The 16,438-nt window shown below is 43.5% G+C and overlaps 1 protein-coding gene across 1 annotated transcript in view; it reads right to left on the bottom strand.

Annotated features, from left to right (window-relative positions):
• Positions 1-16,438, bottom strand: part of CYFIP1 (cytoplasmic FMR1 interacting protein 1) — a 91,921-nt gene that overhangs the window by 35,173 nt on the left and 40,310 nt on the right. The window contains 4 exon segments of the mRNA XM_084771349.1: positions 4,865-4,990; positions 5,896-6,018; positions 10,512-10,629; positions 11,693-11,784. Of these exon segments, the coding sequence (XP_084627475.1) occupies positions 4,865-4,990; positions 5,896-6,018; positions 10,512-10,629; positions 11,693-11,784 (459 nt within the window).

Here is a 16,438-nt window from a genome sequence, read left to right as displayed (position 1 = left end):
TTTAAAAAAAGAGATCATTTTAAATTTACATGAAATGTCAAAGAAAACTGTATGTTGTGCACACACACACACACACACACACACACACACACACACACACACACACACACTAAATCAAATGAAGTAACGTCATTTGGGATGATAATGCTCCCCACAAGAGCCGCACACAAGAAACTTCTTTTTGAGCTGTTTGTCAGGAGATTCCAAGACAACCCCCACCCATATATATTATATAGACTACTGCTAGTGCCCTTGGTTGCATCCTTAATTCGAAGGTAAGTCTCTATTTGTTGAAGCCGTCATGTATTTGGACACAGGACTTGTAAGAGCTGAGATGGATCTGAGCTGAAGCCTCCTCCTAAGGCCTAGCTCTCAAAGTACACAGGTCATGCCTGCCAGAAAGTCAAGCAGGCGCCTGCAGACCTCCTCCCCTCTGTTCTCTCAGGCGCAATCCCCCAGTCTCATGCCTAGTGCTGCAACAGAACTCCAGCAGCTTTCCTTCCCCTCCTAACCCAACTAGTTGCTTTCTCCCTGACCCCAACTCCAGCACAAACCCTCTATTAACCCAATGGCTGCCCCTCCCAGGGCAACAAGTAGGCTGACCTACACCTCTCCTACTGCTCCAAGAGCCAATCACTGCAGGCTCATCAGCAGGTCTGTAACTAGAATCCTGCCGTGATCTCCCTTCCCCATCTGATCCCATCCCTAGTAGATCAAAAAGATTCTCCTCAAATCTCCCTTCTCCCAACTCACCCACGTTAAGCAACCTACAACCCTAGTAGGCATTCCCTGTGAGCACACCCGATGAGCAGGCCAGAAACACAGGTAAAACACATCCATCACACTCTCCAAGAAGCTAGAGAGCAAACAGAAACCAAGAAACAAGCCACCCACCCAGCAAAGACAAATCCAGAAATCAGCACTTAGACCTTTAATCATCCCAACCCCAGATGCTAGAATACCAGCACAGAACACCATCAACAGCCAGGGTAATGTGTCTCCACTAGAGGCCAGCTCTCCTACCAGATCAGGTATGAAGCACAAGAAAAAGACCTTAAAACCAACTATATAAAGATGATAGAGGTCCTTAAAAAGGAAATGAAAAAAATCCCTCAAGGAAATCCAGGAAAACATATACAAACAATCGGAAGAAAAGAATAGTCCCTCAAAGAAAGCCATGAAAACACAAACAGTTGAAGGAAACAAAATTGCTCAAGACCTGAAAATGGAAATACAAGCAATAACGAGACACAAACCGAGGAAATGCTGGAAATGAAAACTTTAGGAATCACAATAGGAACTACAGAGAGCAGCTTCGCTAACAGAACACAGGAGATGGAAGTCTCAGGCATTGAAGATATGAACAAGAAATGAATACATTGATCAAAGAAAGTGTTAAGTCTAGAAAACTCCTGAAACAAAACATCCAAGAATTCTGGGACACTATGAAAAGACCAAACCTAAGAATAATAGTAATAAAAGAAGGACAGACATTACCTCAGGAGAAAATGTTGGGAAAAGATATTCCAAGCAAATGGACCTAAGAAGAAAGCCAGTATAGTCATTTTCATATCTAAAAAAATGGGCTTCAAACCAAAATTAATCAAAAGAGATAGACAAGGACACTACATATTCATGTAAGGAAAAATCCACCAAGATGATGTGTCAATTCTTAGCACCTACGCTCTAAACACAGGGGCATTCAAGTTTGTAAAAGTAACACTACTACAGCTCGATTCACACATTGCCCCTCACACACTGATAATGGGAGACTTCAGTATCCTATTCTCACCAACGCACAGGCCATCCAGACAAAAACTAAACAGAGAAATGCTGAAGATAATTGATGTTATAAACCAAATGAACCTAACAGATATTTACAGAACATTTCATCCAAACACAAAAGAACACACCTTCTGCTCTGCACCTCTATTAATGGAACAGAATAAAGTAAATCCTCACACTGACAAGCAATTGATTTTCAACAATCAACTAGGTGCCAGAACAGTTCAATGGGGGAAAATATTACCTTTCCATTAAACACAGGGACAAGTGGATATTCACACGCAAAAGAATAAAGTTGAGGTCCTTTTCAGTAAGAATTAGTGTAACACGCTTGGGATGACTACACCCTTGTATATTAAGCAAGCACCGATGGAGAGATGGCTCAGTGGCTATGGACACACAGAGATCCTTGCAGAGGACCTGCATTTCCAGCTGTCATCTCAAGTAGCTCACAATCACCTGAGACTGCAGCTCCAGGGGATCCAAAGACCCCTTCTGAGTATACAGATAACCCTCACACACACACATTTGGCATTCACTCACACAGACATATACACAGAAATTAAGATGTAATAATAATTTAATGAGCCGGGCGTGGTGGCGCATGCCTTTAATCCCAGCACTTGGGAGGCAGAGGCAGGTGGATCGCTGTGAGTTCGAGGCCAGCCTGGTCTACAAAGTGAGTCCAGGACAGCCAAGGCTACACAGAGAAACCCTGTCTCGAAAAAACAAAAACAAAAACAAAACAAAACAAAATTTAATGAGGGCTGGAGAGATGGTTCAATGGTTAAGAGCACCACCTGTCCTTCCAAAAATCCTGAGTTCAATTCCCAGCAGCCACATGGTGGTTCATAATCATCTATAATGTGATCTGATGCCCTCTTCTGGTGTGCAGGTGTACATAAAGGCAGAGCACTGTATACATAATAAATAAATAAATAAATAAATAAATCTTTTTTAAAAATTATAATAATTTAATGATCATGATGATGATGATGATGATAATAAATGTTCATAAAAGAAAGGTCTACCTATTGGTCACTAAGCTGACTAGGTACCTCACTAACTCCTAAGCTAATCATTAGGTAACTTAACCCAGGAATAAATATAAAGATAGCATAGCATAATCCGGATGAGTTGGTGAAAGAAATGTAAGGGTACCTTAACAATCATACCTAAAAAAGAAACTTGTATGTAGAATATATAAAGAACTGTTACAATTCAATAATAAATCAATTTAAAAAATAGGTAACGATTCTGAATAGAGATATTTCACAAAGGATATATACAAATAGCCAGTAAGTACAAAAGGAAAGGGGAGGCTAGACATCAAGCTGACAACACACCATTTGTGGGGTTTGTGATTATATAAGTAGAAAACTCCCCCTGGCAAAAAAATAAAAAACCCTATGCCATGCCTTAAATCTCAGCACTCAGGAGGCAGAGGTAGACAGATCTGTGTGGTCTACAAAATGAGTCAAGGACAGCCAGCGCTTGTTACACAGAGAAACCCTATATTGAAACTCTTCCCAAAAATCTATAAATACTTTATTATAACCAATGAGCTTAGATACATTGGCAGACACAAAGCAACATATTTAAAGTTTACATTTTAAACAGTTAAGATTACATCAGCTAAAAGAGCCAAGACTCAGAAATAAAACAAACAAAAATATTCTAGAATTTCTTGATATGATAGACATTAAAGAAAATCCAAACAAAGAGATATATGACAGAGAAAACAAAACAAAACAAACAAAAAGAAGAAGATGTGCTACTAGACATTCATCAATTATCTCTAAAATGATCTAGTGAGTTACATGTATCCTGATGGGAAATCCCAATGTATTTCACTGTGAGATATAAAAAGCTTACTCCAAAATATCTATGATGACAGGTGGACCTGGATGTAGGGGTGTCTACATGCAGTAAAGATTGAACACCTACTCTGATCTAGCCAATGGACAGGACATTCTCCAAAGCTGTGTGGAGAGCGGGGACTGACTCTGACATGAACTCTGGTGCCCCATATTTGACCACTTCCCCTTGGTGGGGAGGCCTGGTGACACTCAGAGGAAGGGTAAGCAAGATACCAAGATGAGACTTGATAGGCTGTGACCATATGGTGGGGGAGGAGTCCCCTTCTGTCACAGACCTAGGGAAGGGTAGTAGGGTGAAAGAGGGAGGGAGGGAGAAATGGGAGGATACAAGTGATGGGATAACAATTGAGATGTAATCTGAATAAATTAATTTAAAACTTAAAAAAAAATTTTAATTTACAAAAATTAAATATCTGTAATGGGCTAGTGAGATGGCTATGTGGGTAAAAGTACTTTCCATGCAGGCCTAATGAACCTGAGTTCAATCCCAGAACATCATAAAAATAAGAGAACCTCCTCAGATATGGTGTGGCTGACAGGCACGCGCGTGTGCACACACACACACCAACAATAAATAAATAAAACTAAAATTAAGAAATGTTGTCACGGGTACAGCGGCACATGCCTGTAATCCCAGCACTCAGAGGCAGAGGCAGGCGGATCGATTTGTGTGTTTAAGGCCAGCCTGGGCTACAAAGCGAGTTCAGGACAGCCAAGGTTATACAGAGAAAGCCTGTCTTCAAAAACCAAAAGGAGAAAAGAAAAAAGAAACTTTGTCCATTAGAAGGCCCAGGAGAAAAACCTCAAAAAATTAATAAGGAAGGAAGGAAGCAGAAGATTGCTGAGTTACAGATAAGAGCCATTAAAGAATTGGTAGTCCTTCTGAGTAGGAAACAATCAGAGCCTGCCTGCCATATGGCTCTCCTCACAACAGGCAGAGACCAAATCCCATTCACCTGTCTTGCCACCTCTGAGAGACTGTTCTCCACTCACAAGAACTCACAGAGGGGCTGGCTACCTGCGTCTGACAGTTAGCCAACGCACACCTCAGCAAGCCACAGCCACTTTCTCTCTGACAGATGTGGCGGGCTGCCGCCCTACAAGCAATGGCGTCACATGACAGTGTCTTCCTGGTTTCCCTTCGCCTTTGAAAGGCACCGACTTCAGCTGCACAGCGAGCGGGAGGCAGATATTCTCACCTCCACCAGGGCGAACTTCTCCTCGGTGGTGTAGTTGTAACGTGTGGCACGTTCATACTCCTCAGCATTGTCGGGGCAGTCCTTGTTGGAGTACTTGTCAGTTGGATGGACAAGTTTCCAGGAATACTGATGCAGTCAAAAAGAGAAAAGATACCCAGAATGAAAGCAAAACACTGGCCTTTGGACTGACAGGACCATGGTGGAGTCCACCATGAGGTGAGCATTCAAACATGCACTACGCTCACACTCTCTCCTCCCCCCCCCTCTCTCTCTCACACACACACACACACACACACACACACACACACACACATTCTGTCATATAATGCAAGCTTGAAAACTAAGCCAGGCAAAATGTCCAAATTATTGTATGCTAAACAAGTAAAATTTTAGGCAACTTATTTGTATTTAAAACGAAAATTCCCCTTTCAAATGACTATGTACTCTTCCAATTAAATAATTTTTTTAAAAGATGTATTTATTTATTATGTATATAGTGATCTGCCTGCAGGTACACTTGCATGACAAAAGAGGGCACCAGATCTCATTATAGATGGTTGTGAGCCACCATGTGGTTGCTGGGAATTGAACTCAGAACCTTTGGAAGAGCAGCCAGTGCCTTAACCTCTGAGTCATCTCTCCAGCCCCCAATTAAATAATTTTTATCTGATTAAAATAAACTTTTAAAAGGGGAAAAATGGGTGCAATTTACAATTACTTAAATTTTTGTTACCAAAAACATTTTACTAAGCCTTAAGACACTAACGGTTACAACTCTCCAAAGAGTAAAATGTTGCTCAAAGGAGAAGAGCGAGAGCTGGTGAGATGGCGAGGGAGCTTGCCACTGAGCCCGATGACCAGCATTTGAGTGCTGGTAAATGGTCTTGCCACAGCAAGCTGTCCTCCAACCCCCCACGGTTTTATTTCTATCTGAAAAGAGGAGGCCCTTTATCTGACATTGGCAAGTTCTGGAGGACAGTGGCTACATAGTTACTCAAATTTCCAAACACAGGGAAGAATGCTGTGCCTACCACTTCCATGACATGAGCACTCCACTGCGACAGAAGCTGCAGGCCCTGCAGAGCCAGGTCAAAGAGCTTCCGGTACTCAGCATCTGTCTTCTGGGCTTCCTGACGGCCAGACCCTGTGACAACCTAAGGCACATAGGCAAAGGCATTAACAGACCCCACCCAGCTTCCCTCTGCACCCACTACTGTGGGACACAGCTCTCTGGGTATGACATCACCCCCGCCCTCCTGAACTCTCTTAGGAGACCTATTAACATTCATGAGGGCTGGGTGGAGAGGTCCCTGGAGGCCCTGCTCCTCCCCTCCAGTGTGTAAGTAGTTCATGGTTACTGGGCTCAGTCGTGGGAAACGAGCTGTAAACCATCCATGCTGCTGTAAGGGCCCCAGCTAAACTCATTAGTTCATGAAACCAGACTTAGATTTGACTCTTTGGTTTGCCCACTACCTAGAATAGACATTTGTTTCCTCAGCATCCAGAAATCCTACTCTACAATTCTATTTCAAAATCACATATGCAAAACACAAAACAAAACAAATGAGCCAAGTCTGAACATATTCCCCTTTTTGCTAACAGTGACTTGAACTCACTGTTAATCTACATCTTCTTCAGAGCTGGGGTTAGAAGTCTGTACCACTTTCAATTTTTGTTGTTTTGTTTTGATTGGTGTCGGAGACTGGCCTCACACATGCTGAAAACTTTAGTATTGAGCTATAAGCTCAGTGCTCTGAATAGCCCTTTGTACAAACGAGACGTACAACTGCGTACACGAAAAGATGCTCAATAGTATTAGTCAGAGGACAATTTAAGTCCACACCCACTGAGTCCTGGCTACGCTCTCACCTAAGTCACTGCACAATGTTAGAAACTGTATGTTTTCAGGTTGTGCCTAACCTAATAGACTTCATTTTACAAGCAGCACCTGCCTCTGCTTGGAGTGCAAACACAGTAACAGGTTGACTCAGACACTTGGTGGGCACGTAAGTCTGTACAGCCATGCCTACAAGGAACACATGGATAAATAACTGATTTCTAAAAGGGAAAAGGGCCAGGCATGGGTGGTGCACACCTTTAATCCCAGCACTCCGGAGGCAGAGGCAGGTGGATCAATGTGAGTTTGAGGCCAGCCTGGTCTAAAATGCAAGTCCAGGACAGTCAAGGCTACACAGAGAAACTCTGTCTCGAAAAACCAAAACAAAACAAGACAAAAAAAACCCAAACAAACCCCCCCCCCAAAAAAGGGAAAGGGTGTCAACCCATAAATTCGTCAAAGTAAATGAAGGCCATATGAGTCCATGGATAGATCAAAATCATAGTGGAAACCAGGTCTGAGAACGCAACTGATCCCACCAAACCAAGGAAAGAGTTTAACTCCCTCACCTACGTCCTTTAAGAAAGGTGTAAACAGATACATGCCTACGCCGTGGGAATACCCTGCGTAGACTGTCACCTGACCACCCAGTGTGTGTGTGTGTGTGTGTGTGTGTGTGTGTGTGTGTGTGTGTCAGGAGACGGACGACTGTCCCAGGGGCTTCAGCTCAGCTTGGCCCCCAGTTAACACAGCCTCTTCATCACCAGGATATTCCTGCCCTCTGCCTCTGCTTCCTTCTACAGCCCGACTCAGCTCTGAGGCTCACCTCAAACCTGTGACCCAGTAGGACAGTTCTGCATAAGTGCCTCCAGTGACCTCAAGTGGCTCACTGTCTGACCCCACAGTGAGCCCTGTGCGTCTCTGTCAGCCTCGGGACTGCCTCCAGTCAGGCTTCCTTTCTTGAAACTACCTCAACTCCAGTGCAGCCTCTGTTACCCTTCGTAGCCATTTTGTAACCTACAGAATCTATACATACGTGGAGATAGAGATACTGTGACTACGTGGTTCGTAATATGTGATCTGGGAGTTAACATTAGCAAGCTAAGATCAGAATAAAAGGACCTCTGTTTGCCGCAGCTATCAAGGACTCTGGAACTTCACAGCAAAATGCTTTCAACGAAACCAAAACTTTGTGAATGTGTCATTATTCAATCGAGTCTAGCACTGGATAATGACACAAGCATGTTCATCTACGCTCCTGACATAGCACACTCACAGCGAAACCACAACCAGAAACCACTTCAAATTCACCGCAGCAGTCAGGATCAAAAACAAAAAGGTGGGTGGTGCATGCAGGAACCCCAGAACTCAAAAGACTAAGGGTTCGTGGCTACCCACAGACACAAAACCTCATCTTCTTATAGAGATAGGGGGGAGGGGGCAGGTTACATGCCTTTAATCTCAGCACTTGGGAGGCAGATCTCTGTGGGTTTGAGGACAGCCTGGTCTACAGACTGAGTTCTAGGATATCCAGAGCTACACAGAGAAACCCTGTCTCAAACAAAACAAAACAAAAAAAGATACTATCACAGAACCTAAGAAAGGGACAGGAAATGAATGCTGTAAAATGCATTTAAGTGGAGAGCTCTTTTTTTTTTTTTCCTCCAAGACAGGGTTTCTCTATGTTATCTTGGCTGTCCTAGACTCGCTTTGTAGACACAGCTGGCCTCGAATTCACAGCGAGCTGCCTGCCTCTGCCTCCCGAGTGCATGGGCCCACGCCCAAACTAAGTGGCATTCTTGATTCCTCCACTCTCTCTCTCTCTTTTTTTTTTTTTTTTTTTTTTTTTTTTGGCTTTTTGAGATAGGGTTTCTCTGTGTACCCCTGGCTGTCCTGGACTCACTCTGTAGACCAGGCTGGCCTTGAACTCACAGCAATCCACCTGCCTTTGGCTCCCGAGTGCTGGGATTAAAGGCGTGCGCCACCACGCCCAGCTCCTATTAACTCTCTTTACAAGCACAGGCTGAAGTCATGTGGAGCTGGGACCCACTATTCCTTTCTACACTGCAGGCTGGCTTAACTGCAGGATTAGCAGTGGCGGCACCTCTTCACTGGGGAACTCCTAGTGCGATGAATCTTGCAGTGCGTATGGCCAGAACGCAGAGGTGCTCGCCACCTGTGGTAACTGTCCTCTGAATCTCAAGAACCAACAAGTTCCCAAAACCAGACTAGGACCTGCAGTCCTCCCAGTCGATCTCACAAACAACCAAGGCATGGCTACAGTATGGCCTTGACGTCACTGCCTGACCACTAGGATCCGAAGTGGCTTCCAGGCTCTTCCTTAGCCTGAAGCTGTAACTACCCTCCTACTTATCCCACAAGCCAAGTAAGAGCCATGCTGGGCCGGTAAAAGAATGTTGAGTGTCCAAAAGAAGATCATGGCAACCTGACTGCAGAACTGGACAGACCAATAAAGAACCCATTTCTGTGGGCACTCCTCTTTTTAACTCATCCTTAAGCCCACACTACCCAGACAGCACCTACTAAGGGACTAGGAGTTAAATAGATCCCAGAGAGGACGATAAAGGTACCGCATACTGATAACAAAGACAGTGAGCTTCCTTACCTTCCTCATTTAAGATGAAGACCTGGCATTTAAGATGAAGGGTCCCCTACAGCAGAGCCCAGCAAGTTCAAGGATGGACCCGAACACATTTACCCAAAGCTGTGTGTGTATCAGCTTCGCTTTGTTTAAACTGACCAAACCTAAATAGAGGAAGAAATCTCCCCCATTTCAGCACGCCAAGAACCCTTAAAATCTTTACCCCTTAAAGAGAAACCAACTGCAGAGTCTGCCCTCAGCTTTTTAGGGAATCTTTCTGTGTGCCTTGCTGTTGTGTGTTCACACTTAAAAGTGCTTTTCCCAAGACATAGATTGTGTCTGAGATTTCCTTTGATGCTTGAGAAGATGAACCCAAATCCGGACTCACAGAGGATGTCCCCTGTACCAACCTAGAGGCTCCAGTTACTTTAGGTTAGGACTGCCTTCCCTATAACCATGACAAGACCTACAGCTCAGAAGACCCCTTACTCCCCGATAGTCTCCTCACCATCTGGTTTTTTTGTTTTGTTTTGTTGTTTGTTTGTTTGGTTTGGTTTGGTTTAGTTTGGTTTTTCAAGACAGGGTTTCTCTGTGTAGACTAAGCTGGCCTCAAACTCACAGCGATCCACCTGCCTCTGCCTCCCAAGTGTTGGGATTAAAGGCGTGCGCCACCACACCTGGCCACCATCTGGTTTTTCTTGCTCCATCCTCTCCCTACTTTTTCTTTTGGAATCTCTATCAGGGTTTCTTTTTCCTTGTCTTTTTCCCCCTCTTCTGACCCCTGCCCCTTTCGCCTCCCTCCCTCCTTCTCACCTGTAACTCCCTTTTCACTAGAGCTTACACTCAACAGACATATACGTGCTAGGCAGGTTTCCACCCGGCCCAGCCCTCTCAGTGTTTTCCTGATGCGAAGCTATAGTTTATACAGCTGAGTGGATACAGACAAGGCTAACTGCACTGACTGATCAGTCATGAAGGTTTGGGTTTGGGGGATCCTCCCCTATTTAGGTTTGGTCAACTTAAAGAGATGAATTTTTAAAACCTGATATTTTATACAAGTGAGATGTCATCTGAATAAATTATTTAAATAAAATTTTAAATAAAAAAAACTGACATTTTAAAAAAACAGCCAGTGCTAATATTTGAGTAGGAAAGAATAAAAGTAACCCTTGGGTGTCTACGTGGCTCCGGGTGCAGTGGCTGCGTACCTCACTATTGCTGTAGCGTGCCAGCTCAGAGATGAAGCGCATGTGGTCTTCACGGACCTGGATCATCTGCTCACAGATGTTGTACTGTGGGCTGCTGCTTGAGGATGTGCAGGTCCACCTGGGCATGGAGAGAAAGCCTGTGTGACCCGAGGCACCCGCACAGTGCCCAGGTACAGCGTTAGCTGACGCACCTGGGCATGGAGAGAAAGCCTGTGTGACCCGAGGCACCCGCACAGTGCCTAGGTACAGCGTTAGCTGAAGCAGGGGAAGACACTGCTTGTGGGGCTGGGACCATTCAATGCATTTTACAACGTCAGAAGGGCCAGAAGCCATCTGAGGCCTATAAAACCTGAAGGATGTTCTACACAGCTTTCACTAGGAGAGGTTTGCTGACTCCCCTGGGGGAGAAATATAACGTCTAAATCACAACAAAGTGGTAAATACAGGTTGGCTATGGGTAGGAGCACTCAACAAATCAGTACAAACACCTGAGAAGTCCAGTGGGCATTGAGAACTGTCTAGTAAGTCCGAGTGTATGCATGCAGTAAGCTGTAACGGTAAGTACAGAGCCTTGACAGCTGAGATTACTCTCCGCATAGAGACAGAGTCATGTCAGGACCTGTGGGCCACAGTGTCTCCGCCACATCTCTAACAGTCATCATCACCCCCACCCCCACCCCCCGCCCCTTTTTCTTAACCGTTTCCGTTAAAAAGCATTTACAACCACCATTCTCAGATCTAGGGACCTTACAAACACAGGTCTGGACTGGTTTTAGCCCGTGGGTGACAATTCTGTAGACCCTGTTAATATACACACACAGCCCCTGCTCCTCTCCTGGGCTGTTTTTCAATCATGTTTCATCACCACACCACTGGGGCCAGAAAAGTAATTTTATAGTCTCAGTCGGTACTGTGCGGTTGACATCTTTAGAAGGATAAAAAAAATATGTTAAGTCTGTGCTCCCCAACATGCTAGCCACTGCACACTAAACGTTCAAAATGTGGTTTGCTTTACTAAGGAAACTACAATGTTTAGTGCTTTTCTCAACGAATTCAAACATGAACAGCCACAATGGGCAAGGGCAACCATATAGGACACTTGTTTCCACACCCATGGGCATGTCAGAGTGATGACGTCAGATAAGCAAATGTACAATATGGCAAGGTTATTCTCTTCCTACCGGGACTTGTTCTCCTCATAGTGAGCGCTGGTCTTGATGTATCTTGCCAGTTCTATTTGCATATCTCCAAAGAGTGGGACCACCTGCAGCTGCTGTGTTCATGGAACAGAAAGAAAGGGAGTGTAACAATGTACATCCTGTCACCAAATAAATAGCTACGAGGAAGAGAACTAATGCTAGCTATTAGCTTGGGTTAAGTACAGCTGTAAATCATTTGGGATGTAAACATGGTCTTTGAAAAGGACAGAATACAATTTAAGAAGCAACACATAGAGAAATGTCTAAGGCCTACTTAGCCTACCTTGTTGCTACAACCACGGCTGATTTTCTATATATTTATTACAAACACTTCGAAGATGAAATGTAAAGGCAAACACTTTACAATAAATCCAGATATTCATGAACAAAAGGTGTGTAAGACCTCAAAGCAAAGCTTTTATCTTAAAAAAAAAAATCTTTAAAAAAACTCTCAATAGATGGAATAATATATCATGTTCATGGATTAGGAGGCCCAATAGTTGCTTTTTAAATATATAAATTGATGATGTGACTGTTCTATGATATGCTTAAGAGGAAGGTTGTTTGTTGTTGTTGTTTTGTTTTGTTTTTTTAATTGTAGATATGAGAGAAAGAACAGCCAGAGGCATCTAGAAGAATGCAGAGCAGAGAGAGAAAGAAGTAGCCATTTGTCTCTCTGCCTTTTGGAATTTGGGAAATGGACCCTTTGGACCTGATGAGTATTCATTAAGTTTATTCTTTGTTGTTGTTGCTAGGAATCTAAATCCAGGATCACACACACACACACACACACACACACACACACACACACACACACACACACACACACGTTATGCATCTCTACTACCAAACTACACTCCCAGCCCAGCCCAATATTTATGGAATCCCCATTAATATTTCAGTAGGAAAATGCTTCTCTTTGTAAACCAGCAAACCAATTCTAAAGCGTCTCTTTAAAAGCGCAGGACATTTCTGTTGTAAATCAGATGCTCGGCCAGCATTCCTTTTAGCGGCTCAGTGCCAACTGCTTATGTCATCATCTGCAGTACCAGATACCAGACATTTCCACTGTCACTACTAGTTGACTATTTTCCTATGCAGCATCTCTGTCTCTCTCTCTCTCTCTGTCTTTCTCTATCTCTCTGTCTCTCTGTCCCCACTCTGAGACAGCCATTCACTCTCTCCTCTCCCCCAATAAACCTCTTGCATTAGATCAGTTGCACTGCATGACCTATGCAGCATACTTTGGTCCAGACCCACCAGGTACCTTTCACTGCCTAATCCTAATAGTATCTAGATTATCTTAAAGAATAAAACTGGGTGACATCCTCTTCTGGACAAGAACAGCTGGCAGGAAGCTGCAGATAGTAAGGCAGTCCGGCCCTGCCTCAAGGAAGGAAGCCAGAAGACAGGACAGTGACCCAGATCAGCTCCACAGACTGATGAGCTGGACAGGCGGCAGAGCAATGGAGAAATAAACGTCTCTGTAACGAATAAGCAGGGTCAACTGAAGAAGCATGCTAAGAAAAAAAAATCCAAAGATTATCAACCCCTACAAATAAATATGGACCGGGTGCCAGAGGATTATAGACCTAGGTGAAAAAGGGAACAGAATGCTTCACAAAGGTAACACAATAGAAGATTCTTGGGCTGCCGTAACGTGGATACAAACGGAACGATTGGCCTATCCAGAATACAATAAAATCAAGGGCTTCTGTTGGTAAATGGCACCATAAAGTAAGTGAAGTGAGCGGTTAAAGTTCTCCTCTAATACTCTGGATTTCTTTGGTGTTTGTGGTAAAGCTTTCCTGTTCCCTTGTTTCCTACTCAACTTTCCTAGCTCAACGATAGAGCCAAATGCTGAGCATGTGTCAGACCTTGGGTTCAGACCCCAGCAGCAAAGGAAAACAAAGAAGGACATGGATCTGAGGGAGGGAAAGGAGAGATGCCGTCTAAGGACACGAAACCGCAGCTCTGGAGGAGCATCTAACGCCGACAACACGAACAACCCTGCATTGCTCGATGCACTTAATGAACATTCTTGCATTGATTTCTACACGAAAAAAAATAAGTATGAACTCAATTTAATTAGTTCACAATGAATACACGTATCAAGACATCACATTATATACCATAAATATAAACAGTATTTATTTGTCAATTGTTTCTTTAAAGCTGAGTAGGAAAGGAGAAACACAAAAAGGAGGGTGCATTGCTTTGGGGGGGGAGGGAGGTCAGGTGTCCCTGAGGGTTTCACCACCAGCAGGGAAACAAACTGCAAAGAGGTGTGAAAGAAAACTCGGTGTAGCTGGACTTGGTCAGTCAGACTAGGTCAAAACTTCAGAGTCTCAATCTGTGGTTTAATTTATTATTATTATTTTTTTTTACACATTTAAACACAGGCAAACTTGAGGAAAAAAAGTCTCCAAGTGACAATTCTCATAGCAAAGCTTCAGGGAAGGCTACATTGAAAGCCCCTTGCAAAGCAGCAAAGCATCTGTGACCTTTAGAGTAAGTACGAGTGCTATTGGCTGATAAACGGCGCTCAGGGCAAAGCCGAAAGAGGGCAGGTTCCTCATAAGCACAGGGATAGAGTCTGCTGGTGGAGAACGCAGGGTACCGTGGGACCTCTTTCAGAAGGATTGGCTTCTGTTCACTGAAAACAAAGCTCAGGATCAGGGCATAAACAATGCCCAGGCTTTGGGGGATTCAGGAAGCCTGGCTCTACAAAACAGCAAAAATATCACGGGGTTGACAGACAACACTCACTCCAGCCTTTCCATGTGAAGGGGCATCATTTCCTTCCCTTGAAGAAAATTTAAAAAACAAAAAACAAAAAACAAAAAAAACAAAAAAACGTCGTGTTTAACAATTCTGGATCTTCTAATGCTTTCTGTGAGCTGTGTCTCCAACAGTGCATGCATTTATGTTACACATTTATCCAATAAAAGACTTAACTATACAACAGACAGACAGTGGAAGAACAGTAAACATGAAATAGCATTAACAAAAGGGAACACACCAAGGCCAATAATATAAACAACAGCAGAGGCACAGCAGGACACGTTAGCCAATCAGAACACAACGAGGTTGAGGTTCAGGGTCGGGTAGTATGCTCTTATGCAAGCTTGAGGACCTGAGCTGCCTTCCCCAGAGCCCATATAAAAGAGCATGAGTAGACCTCTAACGGGCAGTGGTCAGGCAGCCTGGGAAACCAACGAGCTCCAGGTTTGGTGAGAGATCCTATCCAAAAAGTAAGTTAAATAAAAGGAAACATCTGGCATCGACCCTCTAGCCTCCGTACACATACGCACTCATGTGCGCGTACACCCGCACACACACACCTACTTAAACATGTACATGCTCCACACATATAACACACAAATAAAAAGACACACGTTACACAAATGTACATGCAGATAAACTATCCATACACATAAAATAAAATAATAATGATAAGTCATATGGAAGGACAAACAAGTGACTTCATGATGCAGCCCGAAATTTTGGGAAGAAAAAAAAAAAAAAAAGAATGGAACAAACCTACCCCAAATCACCTAGACAGCAAGAATAAAAATCAGAGCAGAAACTAATGAAATAAAAACAAGGAAAACAATACAAAGAAGCAACGAATCTATGAGCTGGTTCTATAAGATAGCATCACCAGTCCTTTACCCAACTAATTAGAAAAAAAGAATAGGAAAGTTGAGTAGGAAACAAGTGAATAGGAAAGCTTTATCACAAACACCACAGAAATTCAGAATATTAGAGGAGTACTTTAACCACCTGGACTCCTGTAAAACCTAAACATCATGGATGAATTACCAGGGTCGGCCAAACCGCCAAAATAAACTGGGAATTTTTGTGCCCTGCATGGCTTAGGGACTGGCCTGAGGTTAGGAGGAGTGAAAAAGCTGGGATTGGGTGGCCTTGCTTTCTGATCCAGGCACGCAAACTCAGTACAGTTATTTTAAGCTTCTGAATCAAGGACGTGGGGTTACTGTAGACAGACAGCTGAACAGAAGCCCAGAACGTTAGAGAGATGAACAAGAAAGCAGGATGTCCAACCCAAAGTGATAGAAACATGTACAAAAAGGACTCCGTAGGTTGTATAGACGTGTGTGTGTGTGTGTGTGTGTGTGTGTGTGTGTGTGTGTGTGTGAACAATAAACAAAGACATCATGAATTTCCAAGAGGGAATAAGTGAAAAGTTGGGGGAGGGGTAGATGTGGTAGACACAGTGCTCATATATAAAGTGTTCCAAAAAAAACAAAAAAAAGGTAAATGTCACCACCAACAAAAGCAACAAATTGTAAGGAAAAGTGAGACCTGTTTAAGAAAGACATCCCATGAGTGGAAGGTGAGTTCTGCTGTGTCCCCTCCACATGGTCAGATCCCCTGTCTACCTGCTCCTCCTTCATGCAAAGGTCCCACTCAAGACCTCTAGACAAGCTTCAGGCTAGTCATATGTCTGCCGACTCAATTTCCTGTTTGAGAACATTACTATTGTTGGTTTTATGCGATATTATATAATATTTAGTCTCCTGGAAAATCCAGGTTTATGAAGCCCTCTAGAATCCTTTTATGGAGATTCATTAAATATTCTGGGCAAGATATCTGCTTTTAGCCAAGCATTGGCTAAAAAAGAGAGAGAGAGAGAGAGAGAGAGAGAGAGAGAGAGAGAGAGAGAGAGAGAGAGAGAGGTGATTATCAGATTCCTCTGACAAA

The sequence above is a fragment of the Acomys minous genome (assembly GCF_964271855.1).
Source record: "Acomys minous genome assembly, chromosome: 2".
Lineage (NCBI taxonomy): Eukaryota > Metazoa > Chordata > Mammalia > Rodentia > Muridae > Acomys > Acomys minous.
This window is presented reverse-complemented; position numbering and strand designations above follow the sequence as displayed.